Genomic DNA, 16,715 nt, shown 5'->3' with positions numbered 1-16,715 from the left:
GGAGAGGGAGAGAAGGAGAAGGAGGGAGATAGAGAGAGGGAGAGAGAGAGAGAAAGAGGGAGAGAGAGAGTCTATGTGTATGCATATGCAAGCTAAGTTTACTAAGTATTTGCTGTCTTCAGGCACATAACCGTGACCCCAACCCTTGGTATTCAGTTATGAATTCACTTGTGCGTTTGACACACTAATCCGTACTGCTGCCCTGAGGTCAAGAGTCCAGCACTCAAAAATCTCCTCCTACTATAACCCAGTCATGACACTTTTCTTAACCTCTTTGCTGAGAATTAAATCCCAAAGCCTCTGCATTTATACAACTGTGACACGTTGTGTGCATTACACTCACGGCTGAAAAACCAGAAACTCAATCAATCTCAATCATCACATCACAGTTCCCCATACAGCCCTGGTTGACATCACTGGTGTCAGTATCAGCACAACCGTGGACAAATTGCTGCACGATTAGTTTTCACGGTATGGGTATTATTTAAAATCTCAAGTGCTAAAACCGTGTATAGAGAGGCCTTTTGAACAATGAGGGCAACAAAGCCTTGCATTACTGTCAGCGCTGAGCGCCTGGCTCCATTCTGCCTGCAGAGGCTCCCTCTAGTGGACGGATGTCGAATCCTGCACGGATACGTCTCTGATTTCTCCTGCGCTGATTGCCCTGGGGAGAGTGTTGAACTGTACGTGGCATGTAAAGCAAATAAGATTAATAAACTGATTTTATTAAAATAACACAATCAATACTGTGTCCATACTCCTCTGTGGAGCTTTGACCACTGGACCGCTCCATGAAGGAAAATCATATTTTGCAGGCCAGTAAATGGCTTTTTTGTCACCACCATCATCATCATCATCATCATCATCATCTTCATCATCATCATCATAACAGCTCCACTCCAGTGTGATTCTCACTGACATGATTAATGCCTGTATTTCAGTCCTCCGGCGGAAAGGGGGGTGATACGACTTCTTTGACTAGCCACCCTGTTGAGAAATCATTAATGGTCATCGCATCATTGTACCTGGATAATCTCAGACTCATATTCAAAACCATTTTATTCAGACAGTACTATCCGTGGTCATGTGTCAGCAATGCAGTATTACTGACTCATGGTGGGATTCATACATTTTAAAAATGTAGTAGATTTTACCTGCAACAGAATATGATTTTTCAAGTGGTCATTTTTGGTCTTTTCTTTATTTACTTGAATTTATAAATACAATTAAATACCAAGAAGGAATACCAAATATGAAAAATGAAATTTGTACGCCAGGACCAAGTGCCACACACAGGGACCAGAGAGGAAAGTTCTGTGCATTGTATTTCACAGTTCTGCATGTTCTGTGTATGTTGTGTTCTGAACTCAGCGCTCGTGAAAAGCAGATTAGATCTGTCCGTGTGCAACACACCACGGTTGCTGTTTAAGAAGTGGGCTTCTCTGTGCTGCCATCCTTGCATTCTCCAATTTCTTTAATTTCTTCTGTTAAGGTGATAATTGGTGGATTGTGCCTAATTATTGTTGGATTGCACTAATTGTGTTGATCTCTCTTTATCTAATTAAACTTGCTCTTAATCTCTGCTAATTAGCGTATTACCTTCTCAGCCAGGGTTGCCATAGATGCATGCAATATACATGTACAAAGTACAGGCCACAAAACCCACTCACTGAAAATCTACATTGATTGGTTGCTTGGAGTGATACAGCTCACTGATTGGTTGCTCCTCACTGTAAAGCTCTGATAACTGGTTCTCCCACAAGAGTCCAAACAATAAGGTTCTTCTGATTGGTTGTTCCAACGCATCACAGGGCCGGTTCCGCTGCCTCTGGAGGGGCGAAGCTTATACGACTCGTGATTTTTAAATGATTATTCTCTTCACAGAGAATGACCGTCCCACTTCCCTGGTCCCGGACCTCATCGACTACAACATGCCGCTCACCGCCACCTACCTGAAGCAGATGAAGCTGCAGTGTATGAACGCCAATGAGCAGGTAAGGGTGTGTGCGTGTGTCCGCTGTGTGCCACATATGGGCTTCTCTGTGGACTGCCTGGTGTAGGTGATCGGAGTATGGTCCGTGCCTGGCCACCTCAGCCCCCAGGGGGAGCTGGACTTCTGCCGTTGTTTTCTTCCCATAAGAACACCCCACAGAACAACAGAGAAAGGAACTAGCCCTCAGCCCCTGATAGCACATGAGGTAAAAAAAAAAACTCCCTAGTGGGTGTAAACCCCTCTGACAGTGACGAGAACAAACTCCCCGATGGGAGGAGTCTCCGCTGGCCTATAGGCTGAGTTAGAGCGTCCACATGGAGGCATCTAAAATATGCAGTTCAGAGGGGCGGGGGGATGCGTTGAAGGCACCAATAAAGTCTGCTACCGGTCATGTGTGGATTTCAGAACCACTAGCCTGACATGCCCAAAAATGCCAGTACCATGACACATTTTTTTTTCTTTTTTTTAAGCTGGCCACTGACTCAGCTTCCCTGATATCAAGGGGAGGCTGTTCCAGGGTTCTGGGGCTTTTATAGAAAAGGCATGATCACCATTAGTTCTCACCCTAGACTCTGAAAAGCCTGTAAAATCACAATTTTCAAATTCAGTGTATTGTTTTTGCAATACACTGAATACATTTTGAGTTGAGAAAAAGAGATTAACACGAGTTTAGGATTTCAACTTTTATTTCCTGGTATTTACAATTAGATGTGTTAAACTGCATAGAACACTGCAGCCTCTTTCAGTTGTTTTGGGGGGTTTATCGCTTCAATCTCCTCTTCAGGCGGTGAAATGCGTGCTAAATTGGGTTTAGGTCGGGTGATTGACTTGGCCAATCAAACATTTCACTTTTTCTCCCTAATGAAGTCCTTTGTTGTGTTGGCAGTGTGTTTTGGGTCATTATCTTACTTCTTGATGAAGTTCCTCCCAATTAGTTTGGATGCATTTCTCCATAAGCAGATTCCTTCTTTCTCCACACTTCCATCACTTTGGAGGTTAATCTTGATCTCATCAGCCCATAAAACTTTGTTCCAGAACCTTTGTGGCTCATCTCTGTACTTCTTTGCAAATTGTAATCTCGCCTTCTAATTCTTACTACTGATTAGTGGTTTGTATCTTGTGGTATAGCATCTATATTGCTGCTCTCTAAGTCTTCTTTGAAAGGTTGATTGAGATACCTTCACCCCTGCCATGTGGAGATTGTTTGTGTTGTCACTGACTGAGTTTCAAAATGTTTCTGTCATCAAATACTGTTGTTTTCCTTCGTTGGGGGCCTGTAGTGTAGTGGTTAAGGTACATGACTGGGACCTGCAAGGTTAGTGGTTCAATCCCTGATGTATTGCTCCAGGTGAGGATTGTCTCCTGCTTAGTCTAGTCAACTGTACGTCGCTCTGGATAAGAGCTTCTGCCAAATGCCATTAATGTAATGGTTGACCTGTTCAGTGTCTGTTGCTCAGTACACCAGCGGGTTCTTTCTGTTCAATTTCCCTACCGTTTCATATCCACTCCATTGCTGTTCTGCTTGCTTTTCTCCCAGAGACAGCTCTCTGGTCTTCATGTTGGTTCATCTTTTCTAACACAGGTAGATTCTTAACTTGAAACTGTTTGTCTCCGCACACCCTGTCTGTCTCTACACACTGTCTGTCTCTACACACTGTCCCTGTCTCTACACACTGTCTGTCTCAACACACTGTCCCTGTCTCTACATACTGTGTGTCTCTACACACTGACTCTGTCTCTACACGCTGTCTGTCTCTACATACTGACTCTGTCTCTACACACTATCTGTCTCAACACACTGTCCCTGTCTCTACATACTGTCTGTCTCTACACACTCACCCTGTCTCTACACACTGTCTGTCTCTACATACTGTCTGTCTCTACACACTGTCCCTGTCTCTACACACTGTCTGTCTCAACACACTGTCCCTGTCTCTACATACTGTGTGTCTCTACACACTGACTCTGTCTCTACACGCTGTCTGTCTCTACATACTGACTCTGTCTCTACACACTATCTGTCTCAACACACTGTCCCTGTCTCTACACACTGTGTGTCTCTACACACTGACTCTGTCTCTACACGCTGTCTGTCTCTACACACTCACCCTGTCTCTACACACTGTGTGTCTCTACACACTGACTCTGTCTCTACACACTGTCTGTCTCAACACACTGTCCCTGTCTCTACACACTGTCTGTCTCTACACGCTGTCTGTCTCTACACGCTCACCCTGTCTCTACACACTCACCCTGTCTCTACACACTGTCTGTCTCTACACACTGTCCATGTCTCTGCACACTGTCTGTCTCTACACACTGTGCATGTCTCTACACACTATCTGTCTCTACACACTGACTGTCTCTGCACACTGCACACTTGCAAGAGCGCACTCTTCCTTTAGTCTGGAATAAATGTTGCCAATAAAAGGATACCATTTCATATCCACTCCCTGAGCTATTCTCTAACGCAGCCCCACCCCCGGTGATTGCACGCCCCCCCCCCCCCCCCCTCCCCCTCTCAAAAGTAAAGATGCGGAAGCAGGCAGAAGCAGGCAGAAGCAGGCACCCTGAGCTTAAATGATTGTCAGAGGCAGAGGTGGGATCACTGACCCTCCCCCCCCCCGAGCTGTCACTCAGACTCCTGCATGTGTGGAAGTGTGTGGGAGGGAAGCTGTGTGTGTTGTGTGTTGTGGGCGTCTGCGTGTGTGCGAGCGCGCGCGCGTGTGTGCACGTGTATGCGTGTGCGTGCGTTTGTGCGTGCGCCTGCCTAACTGCATGTGTGTGTCCACATGTGGTATGTGTGTGCGTGTGTGTCCGTGCATGTGTGCGTGCCTGTCTGCACACACGTGTGTGCATGTGTGTATGTGTGCGTGCACGCGTGAGTGTGCATGTGTTTGCATACAGTATTTATGTGTGTGTGTGTGTGTGTGTGTGTGTCCATTTGTGTGTATGCGTGTGCCATATGTGTGTGTGAAGAGTGTGGGGGATGGGGGGGATGGGGGGATGGGGGTGGCGTGGGTGTGGAGCAGTACGTATCCTCATTACTTTCCTCTTTGTTTCATTCAGGTAATTGAATGTGTGTGAGATGAGCGTTGTCTCAGTGCCACCGGTGGCTTGTGAAAAGTGTCCTCAGATAAGTGTGTATGTGTGTCTGTGCCTATGTTCTTTTTTTTATATTAGCCTATGTGAACCTCATTTATGCTCTTTATTAGTTATTTATTATGTCTTCTGCTGCTGTAGCTTATCCAGTGTGAGCAAAAAAAAAAGGATTCTTCTTTGTCTGTCTGTCTTTCTGTGAGTCTATCATAGCAATATACATTGCATGGTGAACACGCAGTCCATAAGTATTTGGACAGTGGCTCTGTCCCCCCCAGCACATCCTATTTGAAATGAAACAATAAATATTATTAAAATAATAGAATTATTCTAACAATACTATAATCAATATCATAACAGTGATTTTAATTTGTATTTACATCCATATTGGGTGATCTGTTCGGGAATTACCTCCCTTTTTATACATAGTCCCCAAATTTTAGGGGCCCGGAATTTGGACAGATGTTTCTGATTAGTCAGGTGTATTCAGTCACTTCCTTAGTGTAGGCTTTTAGTATCTAGTATTGTTTCTAGGCTTTTGATTGTTTCTGGAGTCTGTTATTCTCGATTGTCAACATGAGGGAGGACCACAGTTGTGTCAATGAAAGTGAAGGAAGCCATTATGAGACTGAGAAATAAAGGAAAACCACAATTAGGTGTGATAATATGAACATGGTAACAACACCACTGTTACCATGGCTGAATCCAGAAATGTCGTTCCGCAAGTAAGCCCTAGGGGGCAGCGCTTCACAACACATAACCTTTCGAGGACTTGCGAGGCAAACGCACAAAGGAAATCATCTTAAACGTATTGAGTTGTTGAATGTGTCCGAATCAGCAGACCCAATAAGACATTCACAAGACAATTTTAAAAGTTAGCGGTGATGGTTCGATGCTGTACTCCGGCAGAGTGCGTATCCGCCCCGCTGTCCCAGCTGAGCAGTGACGGCCAACCAGAGTCCTGTCCCTGTTTGATGGCATTGGCAGTGATGACCGGGACCACACGTAGGCACAGTATTGCCAGTTATAATTAACGTTAATTGAAAATGTACATTAAGTTAAAAACATCAGTAACAACAATATCAACAAAATTTGAAATACTCATATATACCTCCAGTTACAATTATTTTAAAGCCAAATAATGATTAATATATGACTAGATATGATCTTCTTGTCCTAGGCATATGTGGACTGCCGTTGAGGAATTCATATTTTTACTCATGCAACAATCTCTCTCTCTCTCTCTCTCTCTCTCTCTCTCTCTCTCTCTGTGTGTGTGTGTGTGTGTGTGTGTGTGTGTTTGCGTGTGTGTTTGCGTTAATGGAGGAGGACTCACTGCTAAAATCTATTAATGGTTGGCATTTGTTGAATTAATTGATAGGTTGTTGTAGCAGGCTCTGCATTTAAACAAAATATGTTCTCAAGCAACTTGCTTCGTAAAAAAACGGAAAACTTGAACGTTTAACAAATGTAAAATGCATGCAAATGTATTAGTATTCAGGCAGGACAGTAATGTAGCTATCTACACGTGTCGCATTTTATAATGAGGACAATTTAAGCATATCCTGAATCATGTTAGCTGTAGCCTACAATTTATGAACATGAAACATAATTTTCTTACACAGGAGAAAGGGCGAGGGCTAGTTAATGAGGCCAAAAATTTAAAGTGAGTTAACTAGTAGTCAGCTACTGTACTAACGCTGTACGGCTCTTCGCCTATATCCTGACGTCACTAGAACGGCCCCGCCTCCACCTCCGGGGCTGGTCGTCCGCACGAGCGTGTAAGAGTCTCGCGCACGGGCAGGATATTTCTTAAATATTAAAAAGACAAAGAAAAGCGAGGGGAAAGCTTTGAGAGAAGATTAAAAGGGGGACTGTGTACATATTTGAAAACAACAACAATATACAAATAATAATACGACCCCGCTCTGAAGGTAGGCAGCTTGTCGGTTTGTTCGGTTATATATGCAGCCTATATATATTTTGCTGTCCCTGTATTTTCCCCCGTCTATGAAAATAATGTCAGACCTTGTGATTGGCCACCCCTGCCTCCCCTCAGTGTTTCATCGGGCTTCTTCACACCGGGGATTAAAAATGTTACTGTTGGGCTGGCCATGATTAGCAAGAGGTTAAAAGGAAAAAAGCGATGCTGCCTCTTGTGTCTGTTAATTTATGGAATGGAAATGAATTGACAATTTTTTATTTCTGCCAAGAGCACTTCCTCTTGGAAAGCTATCCGGTCTTGTTTTACTGGGAGCAGCAGAGGAATTGTTGTTTGTATTCTACTAAGCCGAGGTATGTCAATATCGTGCGCCTGTATCCCAAGTCGCGCTGTCATTTATTTTTTTTCGCACGGCGGTAGTAACTTGTTCTAGTAGGAGTTAGCAGGTAGCTGTCGTTTTATAGTGGCCCGTCTGTACTAGTATGAGTTTCCTTTTTAGCAATATCACATGAGAAGAAAGTTGCATAGCAATATAGAGCATTGCAAATATAGCAAATATTACATTTAAGGGTATTCGTGGAGCGTATGGGCAACATAATATAACCTTACTTTTTCTTAATTTTTAAAAAGCAAAATGCGTCCATCGGTAGCAAAAAACATTACCTAGAATATTTGCTTCAGGCTAAGTAATTGCACTCAATACGGTCGCCGATACCATGTTAATAGTTTGCGGTGAGATGTTTAGATACCTGAATGAATATCCCCCTTGTTCTTCGAAAGCATATTAAAAATGGCATGACTAAACACTCAAAAATTAAACCATTACAATCTGCCTGAAGTAGTGTGTGTGTGTGTGTGTTTGTGTGTGTGTGTGTGTGTGTGTGAGAGAGAGAGAGAGAGAGAGAGAGAGAGAGAGATTGACTTGAATTCTGGTGCTTCAATGTGCTGATCAGTTGTTCAAAGTAAATAAATCTAGAGCTGGTGACCTTTATCTTCCAACTTCTTTTTATATTTGCCTGCGTGTACAGTATGAAACGTCATTTCCCATTGGAATGGAATTAACATTTATATAAGGGTTTACATTTGGGCAAATGTATTGTAGTAGTTGAGAATTAATATACACTCAGTGAGAATTTTATTAGGTATTTATTAGACATATTTTTTCTTATGAAGTCTTCTGCTGCTGTAGCCTATCCACTTAGAGTTATGATGCGTTGTGTGTTCAGAGATGCTCTTCTGCATGCCACTGCTGTAATGGTGTGGTTATTTGCGTGACTGTCACCTTCCTGTCAGCTTTGACCAGTCTGGCCCTTCTCCTCTGACCTCTCTCAGTGACAATGAGTTTCTGCCCGCAGAACTGCTGCTCACTGGATATTTTTTGTTTTTCACACCATTCTCTGCAAACTCTAGTAGTCTACTGTTATTGTGCATGATATTATTGTGTTCAATTTGAGTATCCGCAGTTTTTGAGATACTCAAACCAATCGGCAATCATTCCCCAGTTGAAGTAACTTTGATCACATTTCTTCCCCATTCTGACATTTGGTCTGAAAAACAACTGAACTTCTGGATCACATCTGCATGCTTTTAGTTGCTGCCTCATGATTGGCTGATTAAATATCTGCATTAACAAGCAGGTGTACAGGCCTACCTAATAAAGTGATCACTGAGTGTAGTTAATTTTGGCTGAGATGAAGTGCAATTATATTGCCACAGATTGGATGAAATGATTTGTATGTACAATAATTGTTATGGGTGCCAGTAATTTTGACACCTGTGTTTTTTTTTTTAGAAAAAATGAGTTAAAAAACACTGAAACATGAGAATAAATGTATTGAAATAACAGTGTATAGTTTTCCTATATGTTTTAAGATAACAAATAATAAAGTATCTGTTTTTAATATGCAGCCTTTTTTCTTCATTTTTATTAAGCGTAGCAATAATTCTGGAGGCCACTGAATAAACACACATGTGTGCGCACACACAGACACATATCCCTCATGTCAGGTGATTTCTTTCTGTGACTCCTTTTATAAAAGAACTGTAGGACCAAGGCCAGTTTGTGAAAGCTTTTCTCAGAGAGAAAAGAGAGTGGCAGCACACACGCACACACACACACACATCCACGCACCCACACACACACACACACACACATACATACACACACACACACACACATGCACACACACATCCACACACCCGCACACACATGCACATGCACACACACACACACACATGCATACACACACATCCACACACCCGCACACACATACACATGCACCCACACACATACACACACACACACCTACACACACATCCACACACATCCACACACATGCACACACACACACACACACGGATGTGATGCTCTGACTTATGGTAGAACCTATGCACTTGTAAGTCGCTTTGGATTAAAAGCGTCTGCCAAATGACTAAAATGTAAATTGAAATGTACTCACACACATTCACACACATACACAAACACACACACTCACACACACACTCACACTCACACACACACACACACACACACACACTCCCACTCACACACATGCACACACACACACACACACACTCACACACATGCACACACACATCCAGGCACATGCACACGTACAAGCACAGGCACACACGTAGCTCCTGAATGACTTCAGTGAAAACTCCAGCTGTGTAAATGGACTGGAAGCTCTGTAAGTTTCCCTGGCAGAGAACATGTGTTAAATGCGTATGTGCAGGTGACAGAAGCAGCACCTGTGCCCAGTGCATGTGGCTGCTGATGTGATCTGAGAGAGCGGCGGGGTGTTCATTTTGCACCGGGCTCCCTGCTCCTGTGTTTTCCAGTGGTGGAATGAGCTCTGCATTGGCGATTAGTGTATAACTAAAGCACACACCTACTTCAGCTGTCCCAAATCCTCAGTACTCTCAGCTGCAGGATGGAGTACCAGAAAAACATGTTCGCTAGTTTTGGTTTTATTTGCAAGTTGCAGTCAGTTAGCCAGCCATTTGGCCCTCGTGTTTTTGTGGCTGCGTTCGGCTGTGCTGGCTCCACACCACAGCCTGTTACTGGGTTCAAGGCCGATATTGTAGCTGCATCTAAGTCCACAGACTTGTTTGTAGTGCTGTGACATCTGCCCTGTTCAGTGGAAGGCTCAGGTTTCTTCATGGACATCATCACAGGCACTTACTCTGATGTTGTTATTATGACATCATCACAGGCACTTACTCTGATGTCATTATTATGACATCATCACAGGTACTTCCACTGATGTTTTTATTGTGACATCATCACAGGCACTTACTCTGATGTCTTTCTTGTGACATCATCACAGGTACTTCCTCAACATGGCTCAGGCAGTAAGAGCAGTCGTCTGGCAGTCGGAGGGTTGCCGGTTCGATCCCCCGCCCGGGCTGTGTCGAAGTGTCCCTGAGCAAAACACCTAACCCCCAAATGCTCCTAACGAGCTGGTCGGCGCCTTGCATGGCAGCCAATCGCCGTCGGTGTGTGAGTGTGTGTATGAATGGGTGAATGAGAAGCATCAATTGTGCAGCGCTTTGGATAAAGGCGCTATATAAATACCTACCATTTGATGTCTTTATTGTGACATCATCACAGGTACTTCCTCTGAAAGCTTTGCTGTTAAAGGGTAATTACACTGCAGATCACATTTTTAGCTGTAAATGTATTTGTGTGCCTACTTTATGAAACATTTTACTCCATGCCATTATTTAAATATTTATGAAATGATATAATTTTGCCATGGAAAACTGGTAGAGAAGCATGTTCTACTCTCGAACGACTCTTTAAACCCAGCTGTATGATTATTGTTATGAAATTATTATTGTATGGCGTTGCGTAGTATTGCTCCTTCAGCATTTATTTATTCTGGAAGACAGCTGGCAGCACTGAAGGCTGTTGTGCATGCATGTGTGAGGGTGTGTGTCTGCGTGTGTGTGCGTGTGCGTGTGCGTGGCATGTGTGTGTATGTGTGTGTGCGTGCCTGCATGTGTGGGGGTGTGTGTCTGCGTGTGTGTGCGTGGCATGTGTGCGTATGTGTGTGTGCGTGCCTGCATGTGTGGGGGTGTGTGTCTGCATGTGTGTGTGTGTGCGTGCGCGTGGCATGTGTGTGTATGTGTGTGTGTGTGTGTGTGTCTGTGCACGTGTGTTTATTAACATAATGAAGTCTTTGTACTGCGAGCACTCAAGTTTCTGATGGCCAGAAGATTTAAAAGTTAAACGAGGCTTTTGCTGTTCTTGGTATCTCAGGCAAGTTTATATGACTATGAGATTATGTTAATGTATTTTTATGCTGCTGCCGGAAATATTTATGCTTCAGGTTTTATATTTTTTCTTTATATTTCTTTATTGTATTATATATATGTTTTCTTGAGGCTGACAGCGTGCCACTTTGTGGTAATGGAGAAACACAAAAAAGTAAACTAGGCAAAGCTACATGTCATACAGTTTTATAAATAAATAAATAAATAATTTGTTTTGAATGATTAGACTCGCCTCGCAGCAAGGAGGTCCTGGGTTCGAATCCCGGTCGGCCGGGGCCTCTCTGTGTGGAGTTTGCATGTTCTCCCCGTGTCTGCGTGGGTTTCCTCCGGGTACTCCGGTTTCCTCCCACAGTCCAAAGACATGCAGGTTAGGCTGATTGGAGAGTCTAAATTGCCCATAGGTATGAGTGTGTGAGTGAATGCCCAATGTATGCTGGGATAGGCTCCAGCCCCCCTGCAACCCTGTTCAGGATAAGCAGGTTCAGATAATGGATGGATGGATGATTAGACTCAAAGTAATGACAGACTTTTAAGAACAGGTGAAACATTCATAGTTGTAGAAATAGAATGGGGCAGATGTAAACATGGACGGTCAGGTGGGCGTTCTGATTGGGTGGCAGGGTCACATTGGCACAGAACACAGGATGTGTTCGCTCCCTGAAATCTCCAGTGGACAGGATTCACATCATTCAACAGCTGCTTGACACAGAGACACTGTCCTTTGCTGTGACAAAGTCTGTAAAACTAATGTGCTGATTTCTCTTTCTCACTCACTCTCTCCTACACAAGCTGGTTGGTGCCTTGCATGGCAGCCAATCGCTGTTGGTGTGTGAGTGTGTGTATGAATGGGTGAATGAGAAACATCAATTGTACAGTGCTTTGGAGAATGGCGCTATATAAATGCCAACCATTTACCATTTACAAACCTCTTTCTCTTATTTTGTCCTTTCTTCCCCCTCTCTCCTCTTCCCCCCCCTCTACTCTTCCCCCCTCTCCCTCCTCTTCCTCTCTCCCCCTCCACATCCCGTCCTCTGTGCAGGATGACAGCTCCGTGAGCAGTGGGGATCTTGACATGAGCGACCCCCCCACATGGATATCGGTTGATCACGTCCCAGTGTCTGAACTGAGCCCCCCCAGCCAAGGAGAGAGGATGCACAGCCCCCACAGCGCCCCCCAGAGGGGAGACGGTGAGATGCAGCCCGGAGACCATGGCTTTATCCTGTCTAGATAGTGAAGCACACACACACAAGCATACACACACTCACACTCGTGCAAACACACACATGCATATGCACACACACACACACACACACACACACATGCACACACATGCACGTGCTCGCAAACACACACACACACACACACACACACACACAGATATGCACACACACAAGCTCACACAAACACATGCAAACGCACACACACACACACATGCAAGCACACACACACAGGCATACACACATGCATGCACACACTCACACACACACACGCAAGCACACACACAGGCATACACACATGCATGCACACACACGCACACGCACAAGCACACACACACAGGCATACACACATGCATGCACACACACGCACACACACACAAGCACACACACACAGGCATACACACATGCATGCACACACACGCACACACACGCAAACATGCAAAAAACACACACTCACACTCACTCACACTCAAGCATACATACAAACACACACACATGTGAACACACACTCACGCACACGCACACACACACACAAACACATGCACGCACACACACTTTGCTTGCAGGGTTATGTGCATGGTGTTAGCAGACATTCTTATCCACAGAGTCTCCTCTGGTCCTGTGAAAGTGAGATCAGTTGGCATGGTAACCGGGCACCAAGCCAGGTGGCATGTAGAGATCCCACAAGTGCCATCCCTACGGACGGCCGGAATCTGTGCACTCACGTGTGTGGGGCTGACCCGATAGAGTAGACCTCTGTTTGCAGGGTTCTCCTGACCAGTATCTTCTTCATAGTCTTTCAAAACTGCAAACTGCAAATACAGCAAAATAAGTGCTGTAATTTCTACATGGTGAAACTAGAATGTATAAAAAGGAAGTTTCGGGGTGTCTCGGTGGCGCAGCCTGCAGAGCACTGACCGCATGCTCGTTGCGAGCCGCGACGTCGGCGGTTCGAATCCGACCGTCCGACATTTGTCGCATGTCTTCCCCTCTCTCTCGCTCCCATTCTTCCTGTCTCTCTATACTATATACTGTCCAATAAAGCTGAAAAAGGCCTAAAAAATATTTTTAAAAAAGGAAGTTTCTCCACCCTTCTACTCTTCTTGCACATTACCCACGCTACCTTGAGAAGACCAGCACTGGAGGTTCAGAGATTGGGACAGACTAGGATAGTACATCAGAAATGTAGGCAGGTGCTAAGCCATTAAGTGCTTTATTAACAATGTTTGCAACTGTCTGGTGTCTCTTGACTCAGCCCAGTAAAAAGTTGATCTCTTCTTGATTTGGGGCCAACTAAAAGTATCTGTCATAAAATCCTTGGCCACCTACTCACTGTAAGTCTCCTCGGCTTCTTAAGTATGGAATTCCTGGTTGGTAACAGGAACTTCTGGGGGGTATATTCATCCATTGCCGCAGAGGTGTTCTCGGTCATGACCCAAAATGGAAGCTGCATTAAAATGGAGAGGTTCCGCTTCATTGGCGGGGAGAGATAACTTTCAATGTTCTGAACGGAGAGCAAACTATCTGGTAAGTCTGAAGAATCTGTAACGTTTGTTAGCTTTGCCATCCTTCTCCCCTGCCGACAGAAATAGCGGGAACAGTCACACTGTTATCACCTGACACACAGAGGTTCAGCTAAGAAAGAAAACGCACTGCTATCACCTGCAAGCACTGTCTGAGGTTATACGGGATGAGAGAAGGCTGGTAAAGATCATTTCCCCATTATTTCTTTATCATGGCGTCATTCGGTTCAGACTGTTGGTTTATAATCTTTCTGGCTCCAGGCAAACTGCAGATATGTGCGGTAGACCTGTGACATCAATTCAGCTTAAGGGGAGGAGAGAACTGTGCTCCTAAAAGTCATTCTTGTTTTCACCATATTTTGGTATGAAGAAGCACATCCGGGCAGGGATTCCCGTGTCATTTCCATGGGAATGAGACATGAGCAAGTACTCATTGCAAGTGGCCACCGACCACCGTGTTCTGTTGTGCTGTGTTTGCGCTGGCATTTGTGTGTCTGTGTGCATGTGTGTCTGTGTGTGAATATGTGTGTGTGTGTGTGTGTGTGTATGTGTCTGTGTGTGTGTGTATGTGCGTATGTGCGTATGTGTCTGTGCATTTGTGTGTGTGTGTCTGTGTGTGTGCGTGCGTTTGTATGTGTGTGTGTGTGCGTATGTGTCTCAGTGCGTGTGTGTGTGTGTGTGTGCATGTGTGTGTCTGTGTGTGTGTGTGTGTCTGTGTGTGTATGTGTTTGTGTGTGTGTGTCTGTGTGTGTGTATGTGCGTATGTGTCTGTGCGTGTGTGTGTGTGTGTGTGTCTGTGTGTGTGCGTGCGTTTGTATGTGTGTGTTTGCGTGTGAACGCGGGCAGTTGTCAGATGGACCTGCTGGTCTTTGTTTCATCCTCCTCCCTCTCCCTGTGGTCCTCTCCTCCTCCCTCTCCCTGTGGTCCTCTCCTGCGTCCTCCTCTCTCTCCCTCTCCATGTGGTCTTCTCCTCCTCCCTCTCCCTGTGGTCCTCTCCTGCGTCCTCCTCTCTCTCCCTCTCCCTGTGGTCCTCTCCTCCTCCCTCTCCCTGTGTCTCCTGCGTCATCCGTCCCTCTGTATGTCACCATTTCCCCATCTGGTGGAGGGCTTAGCAGACCCGGGGAGGTGCAGATTAAACAAGGCATTGGGTGAATGCGTGCCGACGCTGATCTGATTCATCATTAATATGTAGGGGAATTGGGTGAAAGGCTGACAGATACCCCCCCCCCCCCTTCTCCAAACCCTGGGGCTCTCACTGGCCAAGCCCCTGGTTCTCCTCAGCTCCTCAGTTTGCCATGAAAGGCAGCGCAGCAGCCCTTTGTGGGCAGGATGTCGTCTGGGGCTGAACGGCTGCCCAGGATCGGCGTTAGCAGGAATGCGTAATGCTGCTTCTGTAATACTATGTCTCTGCGGTTTCTCTCATTTGGAGTATTTGTCCTGTTGTGATGTACAGTGAGACAGGAAGACCGTATGGCTCTCGCGCTGATTGCTTGCTCTTGCTCCATAGCTCGTGCCTGATACACACTTCCTGTTTGATGGAACTGGAAGAGGGCGGCCTGTAGTGTAGTGGTTGAGGTACATGCCTGGGACTTGCAAGGTCGGTGGTCCGATCCCCGGTGTTGCCACAATAAGATCCGCACAGCCGTTGGGCCCTTGAGCAAGGCCCTTAACCTTGCATTGCTCCAGGGGAGGATTGTCTCCTGCTTAGTCTAATCAACTGTATGTCGCACTGGATAAAAAAATGCCATTAATGTAATGTAAATGTGATTATGTGATGGTAGAGTTTGTGGAAGGAGTCTGTCAAAGTTTGGAAAGTTAGTGTGGAAAGGATTGTATTGTCGTGTGTCAAGTGTATAATTGTATTGTGTCACATGTATAATTGATATTATAAGACCATTCATTCCCTCCCACCGTCTTCTGTTTCTCCTCCACTCTTGGTGCCTGGGACATGGCTCATAGTCATTGGTTGATCAGGAAAGGGAGCTGGGGATTGGACAGTCGGGGAACGTAGGGGGAGGAGCTTGTTGCTGTTGGGATGCCAGGCAGCGGGACAGCCCGTGCCCCTGCTTAGTGGGATAATCCACTCTAATCCTGTGGAGTGGGAGGGGGTGCTCGTGTGGGGAGTGGGAGTGAAGGAATTAGCATCTGTTAGCTCCCTGGGGCTAGCCCTGTTGAGGGGGGAAATTGGGCTTAAAAAGTTCGGCCCAGGCCTGACATGAGCCCGCATTCTTTTCAGCCAAATTCCCAAACAGAGCACGCTCGTCGCGGCGTTTTGAAAGTCCGATCCGACTTGAACCCGACTTTAATAAGTGCGTCAGTAGGCTGCAGAAGATGCGGCCTGGTTTGGAGTCCCATCGATGTTCTGTTGGGAAAAGATTTTTGAAAAAGTACGGAAAAAGCGCAACACTGCTACTTTGCAGAGTCACCACTTCATTGGCAGACGTGCTGACGTTTCGGCACTAGGCCTTCATCAGAGTCAAAAGAAAAGATGTCACTGGACGGTACATGGTGGCAGGCTCACGCAGTACATTGTAACTTTACAGCTTCCCAAGGCCTACCTCAGCAGGGTATCACAACAGTTCCACTTATAATATGCAGTTTTGGATTTGTTTTCTCCTGTTGCTTTAGATATAATGGGAAGACGCGGGTTGCTGTTTTTTGGC

The 16,715-nt window shown here is 45.3% G+C and overlaps 1 protein-coding gene across 1 annotated transcript in view; it reads left to right on the top strand.

The window, feature by feature from the left end:
- Positions 1–16,715, top strand: part of LOC133110442 (nucleolar protein 4-like) — a 66,951-nt gene that overhangs the window by 33,663 nt on the left and 16,573 nt on the right. Inside the window, exons 5-6 of the mRNA XM_061220546.1 lie at positions 1,885–1,994; positions 12,352–12,499. Of these exons, the coding sequence (XP_061076530.1) occupies positions 1,885–1,994; positions 12,352–12,499 (258 nt within the window). The remainder of the gene's footprint in view (positions 1–1,884; positions 1,995–12,351; positions 12,500–16,715) is intronic.

The sequence above is a fragment of the Conger conger genome, chromosome 14 (assembly GCF_963514075.1).
Source record: "Conger conger chromosome 14, fConCon1.1, whole genome shotgun sequence".
Lineage (NCBI taxonomy): Eukaryota > Metazoa > Chordata > Actinopteri > Anguilliformes > Congridae > Conger > Conger conger.
Note: the sequence above shows the minus strand (reverse complement) of the source record. Positions and strands in the feature narration are given on the sequence as shown.